The 23,707-nt window shown below is 41.5% G+C and overlaps 1 protein-coding gene across 1 annotated transcript in view; it reads right to left on the bottom strand.

Annotated features, from left to right (window-relative positions):
• Window positions 1-23,707, bottom strand: part of LOC121621760 (guanine nucleotide-binding protein G(i) subunit alpha-2-like) — a 62,453-nt gene that overhangs the window by 13,977 nt on the left and 24,769 nt on the right. The window contains exon 2 of the mRNA XM_041958374.1: window positions 4,308-4,350. Within this exon, the coding sequence (XP_041814308.1) occupies window positions 4,308-4,350 (43 nt within the window). The remainder of the gene's footprint in view (window positions 1-4,307; window positions 4,351-23,707) is intronic.

Genomic DNA, 23,707 nt, shown 5'->3' with positions numbered 1-23,707 from the left:
ACAGTGTTCTCCCCCTCATCCAAACAATACTTTGACTAATTTCACAAAATCATTTTTGACTGACTCGATTGTGACGCAAACTTTGTTTTAGAAAGCACTATTCAAATAGTTATTTTATGGCAATCTACGATTGGGCTGGCACATGTGAACACAAAGAATCATCTCACTCTCTTTCCACGACTGAACACCTTGTTTAAAGGCAGAATTTACTTATCTGAATGTCTCTTTCTACATATAGCTGAGATCGACTGTTGACACACCTATAACGACAGTATGGAAGCGCTCACAGACCCCAAAAAATGTTTCAGTGACAGAAAACAGTGTGACGAAGATGAAACACGTTGGAGCAGTAGTCACGAACAGTGTTCTACATAGAACAGAAGGTGTTGATGAAGGTGGCCATACGGAAGCAAATAGGGTCATCAATATTTTGAGCTTGTGAAATGGTATTCACAAATACTTTCTCAGCCTGCACTTGATATCACCTTTTGTGTGCATGTGAAAAAAATGTGCATCTTATTGTGAGGGGGGTGAATGTGTGTTTTGTAGCTGCAGAAGCATTTTGTGCATGTGTGAAAACTTTTTGTGCACACAGGTATAATTTGCACATGAACAAAAAGTTTTCATAGTTCTAGAAATATTTAATGGACGTGGAATTAAAATTTGTGCAGAGATATTTTGAATTAGCATGTTACAAAAGTGTCAACCAGAAATATTTTGAACAGTGGGGTTTCATAAAGTCTGAGAGGCAGACACACAAAAACCTTATCTGTGTATGTGGCACTGAAGTACACAAGCTACAAGCTACTGGCTTGGCAATCAGCACTGCTCACTGACCATCCAATCAGAGGAAACCAAACTGTCCAATCAGGGGGCAAAAGTTTCCCATGTTGACTTCAGCATACTCAAAAAGGAAAACGTAACCAGAACGAACCTGCTAGAAACTTTTGCAACATGCTCCTTCAAAATATTTCTGCACAAATTTTGCTTTTTTTTTTTGCATTGTGCACAAAATTCCTCTGTGCACAAAACCTTTTCACACATGCACCAAATACTTTTACAGCTGCAAAACCTTCTTACACATTCATCAAATTCACACATTCATATACGTGCATACAGTCTTTTCACATGCACACAAAGGTGATATTTGCGGGCTGAGAAAAGGTTTGTGATCAACACTTCACAAGCTCAAAATATGAATGACTATTTGCTTCTATATGGCCAGGGCCTGTCCGGCTACATCCTGTAGGCGTTATCCACACCCGCAACAAATAACTTCTGTTTTTGGCCTAACTTTCTGTCACATTTTGCTTATGAGTATCCTTTGAACTGAATCACATTAACTGTACTGGAAACTTGGCTATGCTTATTATATTGTATGGACTTTGTGAGCAGCTTGCTTCTCATTTAAATATTTCATTACTCTGCTATTAAAAATATCTTGCACATCTAGTGTCAACCAGGGAGACATCTTCAATACAACTCTGGCTTAAATTGAAATCCTGTCATTAATGCTCTCATATCTTGTGACTGTCACATTTTTGCAAGCAGAATTAGTGTGAACTGGAGGGAATTTTTCTAAAGAAATTGAAAACTAGATTAAATTAAACCCCATCATTAGTACTGCAGTTTCATGTGACTCGCAACACTTTTTGCAAGCATAATTATACCTTTGTCAAAATTCTGAATATGAAAATCTCACACATAGTATCTCTGAAGTCTATGATTTGTCCATCTTAGGCAGAAAAGAAACCAAAGAGGACTCTAGAGTCTAGTTGGGACTGAGGGGTTACATTTGAGTCAGTCATGTTGGGTCTCTATTTTTAGAAAGTCGAAAGAATTCACTCCTACTCCTCTGAGAGCAAAGACAGTGGCGTTGTTCTCCTTCCACTGCAGTGTCAGTTAAAAGGGCTTTATGGACCTTTTTCACAACACTATACAGAGAAATAATTTGTTCATTTGGAAACACTTGTTTTTGTGCGTTGTATGATGTTGGCTTTTGTTAACGACTTATTAAAAGCTAAAGCATCAAGTGTGTAGGCATTCACTGATGTGCAAAGGTAAGAGGGTTTTAAGAAGAGTATCTGAGAGATCTGTCAAACCGCTTCAGCCAGTGAAGGAACACTGAACAGGAACTTTCATTCATCAGCTGTGGAAATGCACATTTAGCAACATCTTGTCAGCCCTTGTTTTAAGGACAAGTAGGGTTTCAAAGGGACTGACGGGAGGGACATTTCATACCAGGGGTTTCATTTCAGCTTCATTACACAGTAATCAAAGCCTCAGCTATGAAGAAGACAACAAGTGTTTGTACTCTTTGTCGCTCATATCTTTTGAGTCTCTAAACAAATTCTTGCAAGGATTGTTACTTGTACTTACTGTACACATTAAGCTTTTTCTTCAATTGAGAAACTGGAAACACAAGAGCACGTTGCTACCCTCACTAGTCAACACCTGATGGACGGCGTAAAGTGTCATGTATTTCAGCGCCATATGAAATGCAATTCAGTTACTGAAGAATGTGATTCATGGTTTAAATTGGCTCTTATAATACATTCAATATATTTTCGTTTTCTTACTTTAAGACTGGTTGATTAGTCTAAGTTCAAACTTCCGTTTGCTCATTAGGGAAATTAGTTGTTAAAAACATCCCTAGTTGTGTACCCGTGTAGCTATTCATGCTTAGCATTGCAGATGTAAAGTAAACTGAACTGCAATTCAGCAAATGCATGGGCAATTTCTTGCCTCAAATTTCCAATCTTGCTGTATAATTAAAAACTGCAGTGGCCCATGTGTAGCACATAAGAGTGCAGTACAGATGTTGAAAGATATCTGTATTCTGCGCAGTGATTGGACTCCCCAATCGATTTGATCAATCACTTAACAACTGTTTCCGTCCTCCATATGGATGGTGATAAATGTTCATGGTCCATGGCCTGTTAATGGCCTATTTCAAGCTTCTTGGCTCTCAGCCAAGGAGCGCCAAGCTAACCGGGCCAAACTCCATACATTACTCACTATATCAGCTAGCTAGAAGATTGCATTTCTCAGAGGGGACATCCCTGTATACGATATCAGCTGCAGTGCAGAGGAAGATACAGACACGGTCTCTTAATAGAAACTACACTGGAAGACGTCATTTGGTGCTTGCTTTACTTGCTTTTAAATGAAAAGGAATCATATTTTGAAACTGAAATTAGTTGCATCTTTCATACATGAAGTGTGAAAAAGTCATTTTCAGATCTTCTGGGTGATCTCCCTGACCCTCCCACTTACAGACTACTGCATTCTTCTTCCTTCAGATTTCCTGTCTGGTCTTGGCCTGGATTGTCAGTGAAAGGACAACTACATGCTGATCAATTTTGCTTAGATTTAACACACTTTAACAACCAAAAATGTTTTTAAATCAAACTATCTCTAGCACGAGAGTGCTCTCTTATGCTGTCACAACAAAAAAAATGTGCCTTATCCAAATTTAGCGCAAATTTTAACCCAAAAAATCAGCTAAATACAAAGCAAATTAATGAGTGTTTCCAACCACTATTGTGGTGTGAATGTTAAGGGTTGGGTGCATCACGGTGCCGGTAAACCATCGCAGAAGAAGAGCGTGCATTGAGACAACTTTAGCAAAAGAGTGCAAGTCAAACCTCAAACGATCAGGAAAACTTGACAGATGAATGGTTATGTTTGCTTCATGTGTTAATTAAAGAAGGTTACAGTCTTCTCGTCGGTCCATGCAGAACTGATGTTCTGCTGCACACGTTAGTGTCTTCAGTAGAGCGGACGCTTCAGTGGATGCTTAATCACACATTTAAAGATGCTATAAAGTCTGTTCCAATTGCACTCTTTTATTGATGCATTAACTTTTCCACCTCAGCCAAATGTATAAACTTTTTTACGATTTTTTTTTCTTCAAATTTCCATTGTTTGCATTCAGGTTTCTTTTTTTGCACAATTTAAAATGCTCATAAAAACAGGAGGATGGAAATGCACTTTTAGAAAGATAGTGATTCATGGGAACATTGGGACCATGCTGTACACCACACAGAATGACCAGGGATGAGACTCGGACCCAGGATATTTTGTTATGGAGCTAGATGTGTGCTGCACACCTGCTTCGACATCCACAAATTAATGTCCTGCTATAAGCCTTCAATTCATGTTTACGCAGCACATACTGATCGTCAAATAAATGTTGGAGCACCATCTACATTTAAATATTCTAAATGCATGTGCTTGTGCTGTTGCGACACATTAATTTGTCAGAGATGATGGGAGGAAAACCAACACAATGAGCAGTCACTCACTTCATCTGCTTCACAATGGTGCTCTTCCCTGACTCTCCAGCACCTGCAGAGAGAACAAAAACAGGCAGAGGTTAAAAATACACTCCCGTTAGCTGAGAAATGTAAACAGGCAGCCGGCGAGGCCGTCTCACATCTGGACACTTGTCCTGTGCTCCTCCCTTTACCTCCCAGCTTTGGCTTTAGCTCTGCAACAGATCTCAGCTCTCATTTTCATCCTGGACCAGCTCCTGTTCTCTCTCACTGTAGACCTACAGGGAATCTGCCTGACTTTTACTAACTCAGTCAGCTCTATCTGTAGTCTAAAACCAAATGCTATTACAGGAATGTCTTTATTTAGGAACAAAGGAACAAAAACCACCTCCCCATCATATTCCCCTCTTTTTACTTTGAGACAAGTCACTTTATCATGGTCAACATTTTAATGGAAACGTCTCGCGCTGACAGGATATGGGCTTTTCTTATCCACTGCTATGTTTATTCGAACAGCCTCAGGCGACCAGAGAGAGCTCATCTGCCACAAGGAATCTAACACTACACACACACACACCCAGGGGTGCCTGTCAGTGCACTTTCCACTCGTACTCGCCCGTGGTGAAGACTTTCTGCGATGACCCTCAAAATACACTACTACGCAGCATGCAGCACGCACATGCACAGTGAGGCCCCCGGGCAGGAATGAGCCAAGATAGCTTCCACAGACAGCTGTCAGCTCCTTCTCCTCTGTGGTATATGAGCTCAGACTGGCTAATAGAGCAGAACGTGCTGTTTGCTTTGAAATTAAGTTACAGTTTTAACAAATATCAGATATGTTTAGAAAGTCAAGGTGTGCCAAAGAGTGTCCGGGGTCTAACTGTGCATGGACACTAGTGTGAAAATAATTTTCCAAACACATTGTGACATTCTTCATTTTATATCCACCTCATGGTTCTGAAGTCCCCACTCTGCACACCAAGCAATTTGCAAATCACACTGGGATGAAGCACTCATCCATCTGCCGTACAGTCTGTGGGCCATATTGTTAAGCAGGAGGAAAAGCAAAGAAAGAAACGCTCTCTCTGGCTCACTGCATACGGTGAGCGTGAATTGAAAAACTGTAAACAAATGCCCTGCTGACGAAAATGGGAAATAACTAAGAGCCAGACTGACTCAATGGAAATGGGCAGTGTGCAGTTATTTTGTCAGAATGCAGATGGAATACTTAGCTGTGAATAAATCACATGTGCCATTACAGGCAAGCTTCATTCTGTTCAAGCTGGGGAAGACCACAATATTGGTTTAAAGTCTTCTTTTAAACCACACACTTATTCTGTATACTGTATCTCTTAGAGAAAACGTTTTTTACCGCAGCCGCCTGGGTTTGACTCCAACCTGGAGCCCTTTTCTGCACGTCATTAACTTCTCTGTCTCTCATCAAAAAATACAGGCAAAATAATAAATGAACACATCTTTAGGGTTTAAGAATTAGTGTAGAAAACTAATAATTTATAATTCCTCACTAATCTGGAAGAGAGCCACACACTAAGATAGACGTGGCTGAGTTAGTCCCTGGAGCCTCTGTGGCTCAGCCACAGATATGTGTGTCCTGAGCCAAACTGTCAGAACATACTTTCTAGACCTGTGAGTTCATGAGTCTGACTGACCAGGGCCGAGCTAGTGGGCCTCTTCTCTCACCACCCACCCACAGACACACCCACAGTCTTGTTTCCATTACTTCAGAGGACATTAAATTGACTTGCATTCATTTCCTGATGACTTTCCTCATCTAAAATTTTGTGATTTACATTATGGGGACTTGCAATTTGTCCCTAAAAGTGAGGTAAGTTCCTATAATATGTAAACACATCCCCAACACACACACGCGCACACGCACACACTCACACGCGCACACACACACGCGCACACACACACGCGCGCGCACACACACGCGCGCACACACACACGCGCACACACACACGCGCACACACACACACGCAGAGAGCGAGAGAGAGAGAGTAGTAAACATGCCCTTTGGAGTTTGTCCAGTGAACCTGAAGCTGCTAACAGTTAGAAATGAGCAGTGAAGTTTGGCACATGCTTTGGGTGCCACTGCTGCTCTGATTAACAAATAGGCTGCAGTTCTCTGTACTGTACAATACAAATACACTTAACCACCGAGCCGATGAATACTTGTTTTTTCCAGCATGTGCATAAGGATTCTGTCTGGAGACCAAATCATTTGACTGTTAAATACAGTTTGTTCCTCATTACACAACCTTACTGTGACAGAACTGCACTCAAAAAATATAACCAAAAGCATAATGGATTAAAGTATAAAGCGGGATTTTATATACACAGCAAAGATAAACAATGGACTGCCGCTGGACTAACTCTTATTAGTTTAGTCTTATTCAGTATTGACAAGCTACACACACATACGCGGAGGAAAGCAGAGTCCTGCACTGCACTGTTTCATTTTAATATTTCATATTTGCCAGCTGGCAGTAAGAGGCTGCCAACAACTGTACAAGCACTTGTACTTTAATAAGACGGTTTGGAGAATTCCTACAGGGCTGTGCACATAGTTTCTTCTAATAAATCCTTAACTGAATGAAACACACATCTGGGACTCCTGAGGGATTGTAGAGGATGCTTTTGTCATGGTTACTGATGTGATACGAGTGCCAATCACTCTCAAGTGTACTTTCCTGGTGGTTCTGTGGGGAAAAAGCTGTGACAGGAACTCAAGGCCTGATGACAGCCAGGCTGACACCACTGAACCTGTCACTTTTCCACAACAAACATTGTCTGATCTGTGGATAATGCTGCATTATCACCATATCTCCCTTTGGAGGATGGAGGCTCAGGATTGCAGCTGCATGAACACACATACATGCAGACCATTTCCACAGGCTCTATTGATAATAGTAGTTTCCAACGATTGCTTGAAAAAAATGTTACGACTCAGCAGAGTCATAGATGCAGAGTTTGCCTCAACTGTAAGCTGTAACTGGTGGCCTTGACTGAATAGACCATAGTCAGCATCAGGAGGTAGAGGATTAAACCACGTGGAAGACTTGGTTTTTTCAGCATGAATAGGGCACAGTATAAGGAATACTTAACAACTAAGCTTAAACTTGATCTAACCTAAAACATAACTAAACAGACGTTAAGCCCATCCCCTCTAAAACAAACTGAATTGAGGTAAAGTTGAAAAGAAAAGAGGCATTTATTTAAACTACTATGACCAAGACGCAGAGGAATCAGACTGCATGTGCAGAGCAGAGGATGAAGAAAAGTTGAGTTTGCAGGAACATAAATATAGTCCACTGCCTAGCAACTGGGCAATAAGTACGACAGTTGTGGTTGCCTTTGACTCATGGTTGAAAATGAGGGGGGAAAAATATGCCTCTGCCAGTTCACTCTCCAGTTTCATTTGATTTGAATCAGCTTCTGTATGCCTGTCACAATTCTTTCAGCCTCACTAATGTAATACAATAAGACTTAGAAACACAGTCAAAAATGGGAAGGAAGTCATAGTGTGTGCACGCTTACATCTCATCTGTGGGCGTGTGTGATGAGGAAGAAGGGGGTATTAGCCTGAAGATATGTAGCAGTAGGAGAAAGCAGCAGGGAATTTGTAAATCTCCCAGCAAGACTCAGGAAATTGGCTGATTACGGATGGGCTACAATGTAACCGGGAGACAGACAAGAACCAACACAGGCATGGGTGCCAGGAGAACCTACGCCAGGGTACCCACATGATTAACGGGAGTCCAGCTGCCACAGGACGGAGCATGGGCCTGACCCCATGATGTCAAAAGTGGTGGGGGTGTCATTAACGTTCACAGTCATGGTAAGTGAGTAAAGTCCTTTTTGGATACATTCCCTACACACATTACATCGGCACATACAAACACAAAGAGCTTTAATCAAGTCCCAGGTGGCCGTGGACTAAAGAGAGAATACACTGATCCCTTTGGGTCAGGTAAGATATCAAAAACAAAGTGCGTTATTGCCCAACGGAAACCCGCTTTCACTAATTTAATTGTTGGAGAGCTGATAAGGGAAATTACTCCTGTTTGTATTTGTAGACAGTACGAGACCCACTTGGTACTTCATTAGGACTCAAATGAGCACACCTGTAATTAGGTACCTTTGTTTGGAGATGAGCAGGTAGCTGCTTGGGGCCACCTGGGAATAAAATGCAATTATCATTATTATACCAGGGGAAATCTGCCTGCTCCCACCATGCAAACGAGTGGTTTCAGGGATTAGCTATAATTATCCAGCATAGGTATTAGTTGAGAAATCTTAAAGTCCAGCAGTTGATCAAATGTGTGTGATCATTACAGCCACTAGTGACAGTTTCAATGCCGCACTGCTGGCTGAACTTCACTTCCCTAACACAGACACTTTGAGTGACTTGCTTGAATCACATACACTGCATCAGCAGCTTATTGAGGTAATTAAAGCCTCATTGGTGTTGTGAAGGAAAAAATGATCAGAAATAATAAAAAGGTACATGCCAGCTGTACTTCAGGTGTCATATGCTCCAAACTGGGTGGCAGGCATCAGCAGTAAGAACTTTTCTTGGCTAACCAGAGGTCAGATAAGTGAAGCAAAAACCAACTCAACAAGCCTAGAAAACAGCACTATCTATTGCAGTTTACACTGATTTATTTTCTGTTTAACTGTGAAAACTACATCCAAATAAGGAATTTCAGTTTTCTTTTGTAGAATTAGGATCTGAGAGAAGAACTAACAAAGCTTTATCGACTCCCACATTTGACCAGCGATGAAACCCTACGAGAGGAAGAAGTGTGCCAGACAGCTCCAATTCCTGGCATGCTCGTGCCGTCTCTAGAGTTTCATTATTTAGTGAAGCATGATGAAACTGACAAGTCCAGACATAAAAGGAGGAGAGAACGAAGGGCACTTCCCACTGTTCTGTGTCAGGACTGAGGATCAGCAGCTTAAAACAATCAACTCATTTCACTATCTTCCTGCAGCGCCTGTCTGTTGCATCAGCATCCTGCAGCCACGGCCTCATCAAGCTTAAAAATGTTAACTGCCTCAAAGGTCTGCCTCCCATGGTACTGAGGCTTTCACTCTATGTGTGAATAAATGTGCATGTGTTTGGAGCAAGTGTGACTCCATCCTGGTGGGACTGGGAGCAAAGGCACAAAGGCAGCAGTGTGGACTCCCGTTAGCTGAGAACACAGGCCCGCTGTTGATGTTTAGGCTTGGACCTTTCCTATCAGCACTATGGCTCAAGCAAGTTACTCACACTGCTGTGACGACTGCCTTCACCAACCCCAGCAAATAGCTTTATGGCCACTAGCAAGATAAAATGTTGAAACTCACTGCTGAGGAGAGGAACATACTGTATGTTGAACTGTGATATAATAATAATAATAATAATAGGCAATTAAAACATCATCTTGATAGGTAAAAGAGTGAAATCCCAACTGGTTTTGTTATAGTGGTCAAATATAGCCCCAATTTCCCTCACAGCTCACTAATGATGTTGTGAAAGGAGACACTTTAAGGTTTGCCCCATTCCTGATTAAGGCTTTTCATTAATGTTAAATGTAAATATAATCCATGTGACGAAGATGTAGACACAAGACGAAGATGCATATTTGATTTACCCTTTTCTTCATTTAGACTTCTTCTCTCTTTCCAGCTGATACTAAGTGCTCACTAACAGTTTGGCCTAATTAGGGGTTAGAATGGCACCCAAAAGTGTGGCCATATAACCCAAACACCAGTGCAATACAATATAATCCAATTAGACATTTAGTTTCACTGAGGCAGTTTTCCTTGCATGGCAATTGTCCTGCATTGCATTAAACCGCATACTGTAGGTGTTTATAACAACTTCATTAATCCCCAGCTGGGGAAATTTGGTAAATGACAGTTGTTTAATATTAGTAGCCCAGTATTTTCATATAGCCCTCTTTCAAACATGCTTTTAAAAGCTGTTCAAAATGTCAAAAAAGACTGCCTTTGTGTAATTACTGAGGTGCTTTTGTACTGAACCTTCAGGCATGCAGAGTGAAAAATGAAGAAAGCATCAGCTTCACTGTGTGAAAAATGAATGTCACACGTTTTAATGAGACAATTATTTGACTGATTCTTATGCTGCCACTGTCAATGCAGAGAACGTTAAGAAATAAATCAAAAGTTGAATAAGACATTTAAAGGAGCATAAGAATATTTTCTTTTCAGTCAGGCTCGTCCGTCCACTAAATCTATAATGGGATGGCCCTCTGGTCCTTCCTGTCCCTCACTTCAGAGCGGATCTGTTGAATAAATCAATATCTGACCCCTTTGAATATCAAATATGCGCTGGTTTTAAAACTTAACTCTGCAGACAATAAAGGCAAACATCAGCTGTCTTGGGCTTCAAATCACTATCCACTTAGAGAACGCTGATTAGCTCATGTTAATGCTATTTTTTCCTGCGTCCTTAGCGGACTGACAAATATTGGTCGCAGTGCAGGCAAGGCTCATCTCACTGTTATACATCGCTTGTCACTGACGTGAGACTTCTCACAGTCTCTGTTCTCACTCTCAGGAGCCTGAGGCACACTGAGACTCAAACAAATAAGACAAAGAGACATTTGAAATCTCACAATCTCCCCACTAATATACAGTACACTAAACATACAGGGGGAAAGTGATGAGGCAGCTAGTGTTAATGCTGAGATGAGTAAAGTGATAAGAAAGCTATGGAAATTCAAAGAAACAGAGGTAAAAAAGAAGGGGACAGGGTTAGAGAGGGGAAAAAACAACAACAAAAGCGCTAAGTCGGCAATTCTAGCCTGCAGCAGGATCCAGTGAGACAAGACAGCCTCACTACACTGAAGACTGTGACACACGCAGCTATCTCATACACAACGAAACAGCCTTGATCATTTCTCCATCTCCCCGCGGCCTTTTTCTCTCTTTATTCTATAATCTAATTTATTTCAATTTCCATCATTTCTCAAACTCTTCCTCCCACTGTCCTCAGCCGCCTACACACCAGCCGTGAGGCGGCCCCGGTGCCGCCTGTTCTTCTCAGCTATGTGTTGAGAAATGTGCCAATCCAGACTCGAGACCAGAGGCCCTCCAAGAGACACATGTGCCACTTCCTATTCTGGGATCCAATCAAGGAGGAAATGGAAGCAGCTTGCATGAACATGTGTACACTCAGGAACGTAAAAAACATGCGTGCGTGCGTGCGTACACACACACACACACATAAACACAGACACACATGGGTATATCTGTCTGATTGAGAGACAGGGATGGAGAGATTCAGTCTTCAACAGATGGCTACCATGCCTCGGGCAAAGACCAAGTCTGGACAGCAAACTGACAACTGCTGCCAAAGCAGAGAGGGATAAGAGGCAAGAGGACCACATCTCCTTCCTCTATGTATATTCAGTGAATGTGAGACAAGCCTAATGAAGGTGGAAGACATTTTTATTTGACAATTGTGTCTAAAGATGCAAATTACCTCAACCAACCAGCAGCCACAGAAACAATCCATTCAGGGTTTTTCTTGCATAGAGGAATTTTTGGCACCCCTGAAGAGGTTTAAGCCAGCGCCAAAGGAAAATCACAAGCAGGAAAACAATACGAACTGAGAATGAAAATCACAACTGAAATACTCTCCAAATGTGTCTAATTGCAATTTATCAAACAACTGCTGAACAAGCAGAACAGCTTAGCTGACCCTACTGGGAGAGAAGACTTCCTGTGATTTCACTTAAAATTAAAACAGTTTTATTCCGGACGGTGAGGAAATTCTTACAACAATTACTGATGCACATGGTAACTGTTGTGAGCAGTCACCCCCCAAAAGGCCCATTCTGAAAAAAACCTACAATTATCCATTGATTATTAAAACCTCCTGAAAACACTAAATGCAATACTGATTGCAGCGCTGTGTGGTAGTTGTGTGACTCCTGCAGAGGTTGTTAGTCACAAGAGAACCGTATGGATTACACACCACACAGCAATTAGAGGGCGTTAAGCTTAACTCGGTTTAGTGAGAAATTTGTCAAGAATCAATGCAAATTTCAAGGAGGTATTCTCTGTGTGAATCGCAGGGTGTATCTAACGTGCTTGTATCAGACTGCTGGCCAATCGACAGAGGTAAGATATACAGACGCCTACTAGCAAAACACTGCGTCGTCCTTAAAGAAAAGGATGCTGCACAGACATCCTCCTTCTATCAATAGACGACTGAATATAGAGGACTGCTGAGAGAGGTAAAGCAAATAAAACAGACGGTAATAACACAGAGGTATCATGTTGAAATGCGTCTGAGAAGCTTCAGTTGATAACGGGAGTAGCAGGAACACAGGATTCTGTCAGCCTTAAAAGTGTACAATGTTCTGACATGTTACTGGGACCTCTGGAACAAAATGCCTTCTGTCTCCTTTCTCCTACAGAGGATGTGGAGAGCAAAACGGGAAGACAGGAACAACAGCTGGTTGTGTGAAAGACTGGCTGCTCGTAATCTCTACACTTTCTACACTTCTAACACTCTGCAGGTGCTGCCTTACCTTCCCAGACCTTGACAGGTGATCAAACAGCTGGTCAGGTCTCTCACTGCATGACACACATCTAACTTTTTATAGTCAAAATTAAAATTTGTCATTATAGTGACTCAGCTGTAATGGCCAAAAGCCCACATTACGCTCTTCAGCAAAATAAGATAGTGACGTGAAGATCTTCAGAAGGTGTCAGCAGTTTTAATGGGATGAAGGAGCCAAGGAAAAATGTAACACAGCAAAATGATCCAGGGTTACATTTTACCCTCTCAGGTACTTTGCCCTTGGTGTCTTGTCCTATTCACCAGCCCCTCTGTTAAAATGAAACTTTCTTAACTCCCTTGCAATGGTTTCTCCTTTTCAACATGTACAACACACACACACACACACACACACACACACACACACACACGCACGCACACACGCACACGCGCACGCACGCACACACACACACACACGCACACGCACACGCACACGCACACACACAGTATTAAAACAATTACAAAAATTATACGCTTCGCTAATTGGATAGATGGAAAAAAGGATGTGGAGCAGGTAATATCTCTAAACCACCTGCTCTCCAGCCTACGGGGAGGGGAGGCGGAGGCCCGCTGAGACAGTGGTAGAAGTCAGAAGTGCTATGTGAAGGTGAAGTGCTCTTTGGGGAACAGAGTTAGAAAAAAAAAACAAGGGTGGAACGGTTTCAAAGATGGGAGATGATTTGCCCTATTTAAACAAGGTGCAAGGTCTAAAGGGCATGGCGCAAGGTGTATTTAGAGCATGTCCAACTCCAGTTTTTCAACAGGACACAACCTGGACACAAAGTAACGTGCAACAGGGTTGTATTTAGCCTCTTAATTAATCATAGGCGTGTTTTGGGCAGAACATGGATTAAACCAATCAAAGTGGCATGTCCAGTTCCCATTGCTCCTGCACCAGGCTCACATTGCTATTTAAATGGCAGATTTGGCAAGTTGGAGAAGCGAAGGGTTTTCTGCTAAAGGAAACGGATCTACTCATGCCAGAAGTGAAAGTGTGTGAGGAGACCATCTATAGGAGCAGCAGGAATCCACAAAAGCTCTCTGAGCAGAGGCAGGCATGGGAGACTCTTACAATCTGAATAAGGCACCGTTTAAATAGCAGAAAAATACTGCACCATTGACTATAGACTAGGTTTTGGTTGGTCAATGGTGCAATAGCTTTCTGCTGTCTCAAGATAGCCAACAATGTGCCTGACAACAAATGATTATAAAGCCATCACACCAGGGTGCATGATGGGTGTAAGATAGGGCCCTGAGATGAGGGTGACATCAAGCCATTAATTGCAGCAGACAGCCGAGAGAGGAGAGGATCAACAGAGGAGTGAAAGGTGAAGAGAGAAGAGGAGGTCGGAAAAAGAGAGATGGCCTTCAGAGACCCTGGTGGGACATTAGAGTGGGGTCCCACTGTGAGGGTGCCCTTAACTGCCAATGATTCAAACAACCTTGAAATCCACAACCCCCGAGGAGTAGACGAGTGTATAACAATCTAACTCAGAAACGTTATCTAACAGGGAAGCTCCATTCGATCAGTCGGCAATCACTTCACCCAATAATTAATAAAAATTACTCCATTACTACCACGCTCCTTCAATGTGCCAATGAGGAAAAAGTAGGTGAGGTCTCTCCTGCTCTCATTTCTGCCTTGGCTTTGGCCCAAGTGTCTCTCCTGCCTCATTTCATCAGCTCTGAATTCTAGCACTGAAACCATTTGACAGAGCTGTGAGCAGCAGAGGCTATCAGGCCCACTACAGTGCCAGGAGCAGTAATCACAGCCCCCACCAGATGGAATGAATTCATAATTGATGCTGATTTTCCAACTGTTTGCAGGGATGAAGGAGCATCAAGCAGAAGGGTGCTGAATGTCTGCAGCCCTGTGAGTTTTTTGTTAATGTGCCGTAACATCTGGAGCAGGCTTCCTCAGCCATCGCGCTACTACAAGCAAATAAACAAAGCTATTCCCCAATAAAAGGATACCTTCAAACACGTTACTACTCACATGTTCTCCTCTGATGATGAACATGCTGTAGTAGCTGGTATTCAGTGATCTAGACAGTCCTAAAGTGATTGTGTAACTTATTTAACCAATGCAATTAGCCAGCTGCACAACAGAATAAAGTCAGCTGCTCATCTGAAAATATTCAGTCGTTTTAACTAGCATTTGAGATCACTGACGAGTGAGTTGGTTTGCTTTAGACTTTCAGGTGGCCCCTGATCCAATTCGACATTTTTACATTTTAGCGGGACAAATAGCATCATAATGAAAACTAAAATCTAACTGCAAACAGGTGCATGCAATATACTTAAATTTAATACTGATATCAGTTAACTCATCTGTGCAATAAGTCATTTAAACTATAAACAGAGAACTTTCAACCCCCCTAGCCTCTTGAAGCGGTATTACTGTAAAGACAACCAGATTACTTCCCTTTTCCCAAGAGCTTAGCAACTACTGCGAGCATAGGACACAATGCATTTGTTTCCAAATTTCCGCGAAGGAACGATCAACTGATCATTTTCTTAGAACAATTATTCAGAAAAGAACAGGCCTGTACAGACACAGGTCGTCTAAAGTTTTGTCCTGCCTCATCCTCCTTCAACTTTGACTTCAATATAATTTAATCAGAGCTTACATCTTGCAGGCATCTGGTGAGGTCAGGTTTAGGATTGTGTTACATGACCTCTGACATGGTTGCTGGCGCCCTGGCTAGAGACAAAGACCTGGGATAGCATCAAGGGTAGCGAAAGACAATCCCTCTGCACACACAAACACATGCACACACACAAACACACGCACCATCTACGGGCGCATTATCCTTCATCTAAAGCAGCACCGTGGTCTAGAAGCAGGGTCAGACACTGATTTAATACCTCACACAGATCACACAGACACAGCTTCTATCTGCAATGAGGGACAGAAAATACCCAACACTCAAACACTTCTTCAGCAGGATAAAGCAGCACACAGCTTTGTTCGCTGCAGATAAATACGTCTTTGCTGCTGCTAAACAAAGTGACATGATTTCCTGGGCTTTTTACGTCATTTGGGCTGCGGGTTCTGGTTTATTTCCTTTAGTCCTCCTCTTCATATCTCCTCCTTTTTAGTTTCTCTGTGTGTATGTGTTCAGTGCTTTACATATCTATATTTCATTGCATTAAATATTGCAGCTTGGTGTTAATTACTCTGTATGTGAATAAGGGGGGAATTTAAATTTGATTGTATCATTAGCTACTGAAATATGGCTTCCTTTGTATTTGTAATGTTTTTTCTTACGTTATACTTAAAAATATTCAAGTGAAATGTGTTTCTGTGCAATTATGTGCAGTGTGCAGTCTCCCTGTCCCATGGCATTTCCTCAGTGTGCCTTAACAGAAGTAGTTTAAAAGGCTGCTGTTGTGGCCCAGTGTGATAACTTACATTTGCTTAGTGCTTTTTTCCACAGCTGCAAGCCCCCCCATCATGATCAAGAGATGATCACATAGGGACCACCATTAATTTTGGCCTCCCCTGAAAACAGCTGAACAGCTCTGACAAGCGCCTTTAATAGCTGGCATATTTCAGGCGCCTTGCCCGGCTCTTGGCCCCCTTTAATTATTCAGTTGCCCCACCTTTAGCGGCACCCCTAGAAAACAAGAGAGATTAAATTTTGAAAATTCAGGTTTTACGTCTCAGATTCTGATGCACAGAACACTATGGAAAACATTAAAAAGCCAGATTACTGCGATAGTGATGTGTCCTACCTCCACCACATTGTTTTGTGTCACCCATACAGCCACTCCAAATTTACACTACATCACAGGTGGAGCCTCTCCACACAATCAATATTTGAGCTTCACTCTCACTTCCAGCAGCGAAACAAAGCCAGTGTCTTAGCGTCTCTCACTGGCATTAGCAGTCCACATCACCACAGCTGCAGAGCTTCCAATGATGAGGCTGAACCATGGGAGGAAGGGCTCAATGTGATACAGCTGACGTTTAAAAACTTCACAGCATGGATATGTTCTACTGATCCTTCACATTGCCACGTTATAGCAGGAAAGAGCTTTTCCGCACCATCATCAGGCAAAGATGAAGGCAAACAGGGACACAGAGTGTGGTGGTCACTGGAGGAATCTGCTGCATCATGGGCTTCGGGCAACTGGAAATGTACTGCTGATGCATTATACATGCATCCATTACCAGCCCCTCCTGCTGCACTAACCTTTGTACTGAAACATGCACATACACATTCACATGTACAGGCACACAGACAGAGGGATGAAGGAAAAGGATCCTATGAATTATGGATTGGTGCAATGAGCTGTGGAAGAGGCATGGCATAAACATTTGGATGCTCAGTGACAAAAAGCCAGACAGTGAGGGAACAATAAAATCAAAAACTTGAATAGGTTCCTAAATGAGTGAACTTATTTGGGGGAAAGTACACATAAAAGAGCAATACCATGACTTATGGGATGTTTTGGTTAAAAGTATGCCCATTTAATTGAACGGTAACCATACACTGCACTCAGCAGCACACTTCTTCATCACATGTAAAGATATTTTTTCAGCAACCCATCACCTTGAGAATACACACATTATGGATAATGCACTTTAAAAGGCCACAAACAATATTGTTGTAATTGTTTTGCTCCAGGCGAAATTCAAGAGTCTAAAAAAAAGGACTTTGCTCAGCTTCGGTGCACTTACAATGCATATCAACACACACTTTTACACACACATTGAGACCGTGTCCACATGAAGCCAGTATAATTTTCTTTCTCTGTTGGCCATCCACACATTGTCCATAGCTTTCTGAATTTCTCAGACACTTTTCATTATTTTTAAAGCAAAATGCAAAGATATATCTATTATGATGTTTGGCTGTAGTGAAACAGAATTGTAACTAAAAAGTCGGGGGTGAAACAGTTTAAACTTTCTGTCAGAGACCAGGCTCCTTGCCAGATGCCCTATTTTGTTGTTTGTTTGTTGTTAACAGAAAGAGGCATTCATTTGGCATTTCAGCTCGGGCGGTGAACCTTTAGAAAATAATCTTTTACTTTCATCTGCTGTGGATGCAAGTAATTTACACGTAATCAGAATTCTTAGGTTTATGCACCTTTGTGTTAACGTGACAGTCCACAAAGTCACCCGCCTCACAGTCTGGCCTGGGATAATTACTCCAAACTGAAAGGCCATCGATCAAAGAGCAGACGAGGCGACCAAGGCCGCCTGAGACGACTGGCTTCTCACAGCCCTAAAAATCAGAGGCTGTCCTGGCCTTGAAGCCTGCAGACATGAAAGGCCAGACCAATGCCCCTGACATGGCCAGAGCAAACATCATCGCTCAGCTTTTCGACTCAAGCTTAAATGACACACTGTGAATCCAATTTTAACTTTCAGATAAAACCTGTTCTCTTCCAAGACTAACTTTGAAGCTAAGTAATCAATAAGGCAATGAGAAAAAGAATTACTTGTTTTGTAATCATCATTCTTATTATACTATATGAGATGTCAGCAAAGCCCAAGAGCCAAGACAAAATGTTCCTGAGAAATGGTGTGCTAACCTGATTTCTTAATACTTTCCTGAAATGTAATTTGCTTTTTCTTTGTGTGCTTTTGCGGCACTCAGTGCAGCATCAGATCTAGATCTAAACAAAGCAAAATCATCCTATCTATAAAATTTGAATAAATGTTTTTTTCTTACTCACACTAATCTGAAAATCCAGCACCCATGAAGTAAAGTGCCTAAAGGCTTTAGGGAAGGGAAGGTTTTTAGGATTTAACTTAAAACAACCACATGTTCTATTTTAATATTAGACCCACTGTGCTGCCACATTTGGTGCATTTCATTAAAGTAGGCTGCGTACGTTGTGGCCAACATATATTATTTCTTAAAATACAACCGTTTGTCAGTACATTTGGTGGTGAGAGGTGACTTTTAAGAATGAGTCGAAAGAAAATGATTTTAACAGCTCGGTAAAAAGGCTGTCTGAGGATTTGTTTCACAAAGAAACTGCTCAATTGCAGTGCTGCAGGATTCTAATAGCTAGATGTTCAGTTGTACATCCTCACTGTGTTTCTTCTACTATTGGTAAAGTGTTGCAAGGTTATATTTATCAAACTAAAAAAGCAGAACAAAATACTCTTGACAGAACCAGTTTTAACAAACAACATTCTGAAAATGTGTTTTACTCGTCAAGCAAACTGATAATGTACTGTGTAGGTTATAATTATCTACATGACATGATGAACAGTGTGAAATCATCACATCTCGAGTGTGCAAGAGATTGTAAAGGAAGAGAAAAAAAAGAGCCAAAAGAGGCCGCAATTAACAACAGGAAACAGACAGGAAGTTTATTCCATCTCTGTGTCGCTATAGCAACCTCAACTTGCAAGTTAAAAAAAAAAAAAAAGCACAGGAAATGAAAACAGGGGGGGGTGAAATGGGAGGTTTCTCAACGGTTCACACATTTTCCTTAGAGGACACAAGCTGAAACTTGCTTTGCTGACACCTTTGACTGAATGAAAGATTTGAAATTGACTTGTCACATCATGAAGGCAAAAGGCCGACTTACTGGCCTCAACTTTCACACGGATCTGATTTTGAATTTCCTGGACAATAAAAAAAGAAAAGAAAAATTACAAGTAACCAGTGCATCTAAACTCTTCAATTCAGTGTTAGCAACCCCCTATCATAAATCATGAGGGAAGCTGAGTTGTACAGTGTTACTGCTATTCTAGGTTTTGTCTGGTAGACTCAGCCAGCTCAATGTTAGTAGTGCGGCAATGATAATGAACACATGCAATTTATTGAATACAGTACACTACAGTAACAGTGTAGAGGCTCTCCAACAGGTAAAGCAATGCATTGACCCTGAAAGCTCTGGTAATTTTGTCCAGATCTTTGAAAAAAGTAATTCCTCCACATGTTTTTCTGAAGTGGATGCCATGAATATAGAAATGTTGTGTAGTTTAGTGTAGTAGGCCCTGTTTGTGCCAATGAGCAGCTGCCTCTTGTTTCTCTGGAGGCGGCAAAGCTGCCGATGCATGAACAGTGAGAACAGTGGAGGAAACGTCTGAACACCTTGAGATACAGTATCATAACATCACAGAAGATTATTAAGATTACTGATTCAAGCTAAATATTGTACGCATTAACTTCATCAGACACACTGTTAATATATATCCAGACCATGATGCATCTAATAAGCTACCCTTGTGTTAGATTCTGCTAATGTTAACTCACCGTGCACGCTCAGGAACCAGAGACCCTGGCGTGGTGCAGTCACACATGAGAAACTCAGCCCAGTATGCTAACCCAGGACATTGTATTAATTCAACAAAATTTGTCAAACAGACACCCAAGTCTCCTTACTTCAACAACAGATTTCAGTTTAAAAAAAAGCCTCCTGCACTGGACTGAATAATCATTAAAACAAATGCACCACTGGACTGCTCAAGTTTGCAGATGACACCATTCTGGTTCTTAGGCTTCTTTATGAGCAATTTGTGTTCATACAGGAGGGAGATTGCCTGCTATGTTATGCCATGCACTGGAACCATACATGCATGCAAGGACATTTCATTACTGACATGACAATAGCTTCAAGGGACCTTCCTGCTCACCACCTGTGGAGGATGTCACACCTTCAGCACATGACAATTTATAGCAGGAAAATTCTTGATTTCTTACAACATGCATCACTAGTCCACAAACAACACTGACTTGTCCTCACCAGTCAGTGGCCTTTACCTGTCAGCTGTCCACAATCAAGATGTTGCATGACACAAGGAAAGTCAAGACTTAACAGCAGGGAGGGTTGCTGGCGACACTGTCTATACAGGCCCCCAACCAGTTTCTCTCCTCTGCAGATTCATTTAAAGGTGCTCTGCTCTTTCAGTCATTCAAACGAGTGGCTGATAGACAGTTGCACTTTTCTTCTACCAGTCCCCGTTGACAATGTGGTTGTCATTATCTCTGTCTGAAATGTCAAAGAGACAAGTTGCTATCCCTCTATCATTCCATTACACTTTCTTCCACTTTCTAGGTAGCTGTAAAGTTGGTTTGGAAACAAACTTTGTTAAAAAAAAAAAAAAAAAGAGCTATTAAACTTTAAAATTAAAGTGCATTTCTTGTTTTTTAAGGTTCACGCTCCACCGTTTCAGCTGGACATCTAGTCACAGGATTTATATGACAATTCTCTTCACTGGGAGGTTTTTACCGTGAAAAGCATGTAGAAGTGTTGAATTTGTATTAACACAGTGTTCCCTGTGCAGTTCCCGGCAGATTTTTTAAACAAATGTAAAAAAAAAAAAAAAAGAAAAAAAGGGACAGCTTGGATATAGATACTGTAGCCAGGGGACAAACAACTGTGAAAGAGGCTGATTTGAACTTGCCTGAGGACAACAGCCTCTTTCCAAAATATGCCTTACTTAACTACAACCTTGATTTCAAAATGACTGGGCACTGTGCAAAATGAAAATAGAGACAGAATGCAGTCATTTGCAAACAAACTGTGTTTATCAACAATGGTTTAATGAAGTGATCCTGAGCCCATGTCCGTCATGTGTTCACAAAGTGGTGAACCTCGCTTGTGAACCACTGAGCCTTTCCAGGATGCTCCTTCCATACCCAATCATGATACAATCACCTGTTACCAATCAACATGTTTACCTGTGGAATGATCCAAACAGGTGTTTTTGGAGCACTGCACAACTTTCCCAGTCTTTTGTTGCTCCTGTCCCAACTTGTTTGAAATGCGTAGCTGCATCAAATTCAGAATGAGCAGATATTTACAAAAATCAAGGAAATTGACGAGGTAAAACACTAAATGTATTGTCAGCAGTTTTGCACTTTTAGTAATAAAACCAAGACATCAGCAGAGATGTTATATAGAGAGAGCTATGCACCAACCCATACCTCACTCAGGGCTGCTGGTACTGATTTCCTTTTTCTTTTCAATTATGCTATAAACCATTGGACACATCAGGAAAAGGGTGGATTAAGGGGGAAAGGTAAAAAAGTAAGAAGTAATTGCTTCTCTGGTGCAGCAAAAAGTGCCCCAAATTTTGGAAAGTATAGGCTGTGACATGCCATCTATCCAGCACAAACCACTTTGGTAAGTCTCAACACTACTGACTCCTGGACCTCAGCATATAATTCAGTCACATAAGTTGCCTCAAAGATTCCAGACAGGTTGTCCCTGTTAATAATGCTTCTGCAGCCTTATGGTGCATGTCCTGACAGAGGCTGCAGCAGACAGATCAACATCAGATTAGAAATATAAATTAGCTGAAAAAGGGCCGACACAGTCACAGTCATCTGAGGGTTTAAAGGTTTAATTCTAATACTGTCTGAAAGAAGTGTTTATGGAAACGGTACTGACATGATGGAAAACTAAACTCCAACATTGACTTTCCAGGGTATCCATTAGGGTTGGGAATTTCTTTTAATACTTTTGACATTTAAACAACAGTCAGGCAACAGTTGACCCAGAGAGAGTGAGCAAATGTCAACAAAACAAAACATCAACAAGCATGACACTTACAATGAAATTATGACTAGTGGCCCTAAGAAACATACCTAACACTGCTTGTTTCTGAAAAACTCAATGTAGCAATTTTATTTTCAAATCAGCAGAATAGCATTTACTTATAATGAGTGTTTACTGTTGGTTCTTTTCCAGCAAAAGTTAAGTTATGACTCCATAAAAACCACATATGTGTACTAAAAGATTAACAACGCTATGCTCAAGTCAAGTTTATCTCTTTGTGCTGTGTGTGTGATTGTAATGTGTGTGCAAGTGTGTGACTGAGTGAGTACTCCACAGGAATACGGAGCACTACCACTCTCACAGAGAGCTCTTTGTGCGCGCACACTGCCCCTGAACCAGCATGTCTACCAAAGCCTCGTTGCAGCTTTGTTTGGCTTGCTTTCCTTTTGTTTATTCCACTTCCTTTCAGGTTCCTCTCTCTGCAGCTGACCACAGGGATGGCCTCGGACTCCGAAAGAGGGAGCGAAACAGACTCATTGAGAGGAAGATAGACAGGCAGACAGACAGAAACAGACAAACGATCTGTGAAGTCAATCCAGTTTAGAATGAGGTCAGGGTAACTGACAACTTACTAGATGAGATAGCAGATAATTACCAAGTTTATGATCAAAATGCCACTGGACACCTATAAAATCAATAACTCCAACTCTCCTGAGAGTGCTTCTATCAGTCATTCTGCGAGTGCTTTATGTTTGACAGTGTGTGAACAGTTGAAACAACAGATGCAGTCCTTTCTCGCTGAAAAATTAAAACAACGTTGGGAAAGAGGATTTCTCAAGCCCAGGTGTGTCCAACCAGGGAAGGCGCATATGTAACCCATGAGCTTTGGGCCAACAAGCACAAACAAGTTTCTTTCTGTCCACTCATTGCTAAACAGCCTATTTTTGCCAGCATTTTGGCACAGGGTTTGTAGCTAACTAGCTATCAGGGCAACAGCAGCAGCATGTTAAATTCTCAACTTAAACATGGCGATAACAGTTATTGACAGGACTCTATGGTGACAGCATCTACTCTACTCTACATGTGACAAAACATTTATTCCACTGGTTCGCAAATCATACTTCGTAGATGTTTTTCATCATTTCGACAATCTTTTGCGATTTTCCACACAGCACGGACGCAGCCAAGAAATTTGCATGAAGGCAACTTAAAGAAACATGGAGGAGAGAAAACGTAGCAAACAGGAGAAGGACTCCAGACACACACAAATAAAGACAGAATTATAAACAAAACTAATGTAATTTAAGACAAAACAAGGAGCTCGTACCCACTTCTGTCAGATGGACATGGTTTTGAG

Source organism: Chelmon rostratus, chromosome 2 (genome assembly GCF_017976325.1).
Source record: "Chelmon rostratus isolate fCheRos1 chromosome 2, fCheRos1.pri, whole genome shotgun sequence".
Lineage (NCBI taxonomy): Eukaryota > Metazoa > Chordata > Actinopteri > Chaetodontiformes > Chaetodontidae > Chelmon > Chelmon rostratus.
This window is presented reverse-complemented; position numbering and strand designations above follow the sequence as displayed.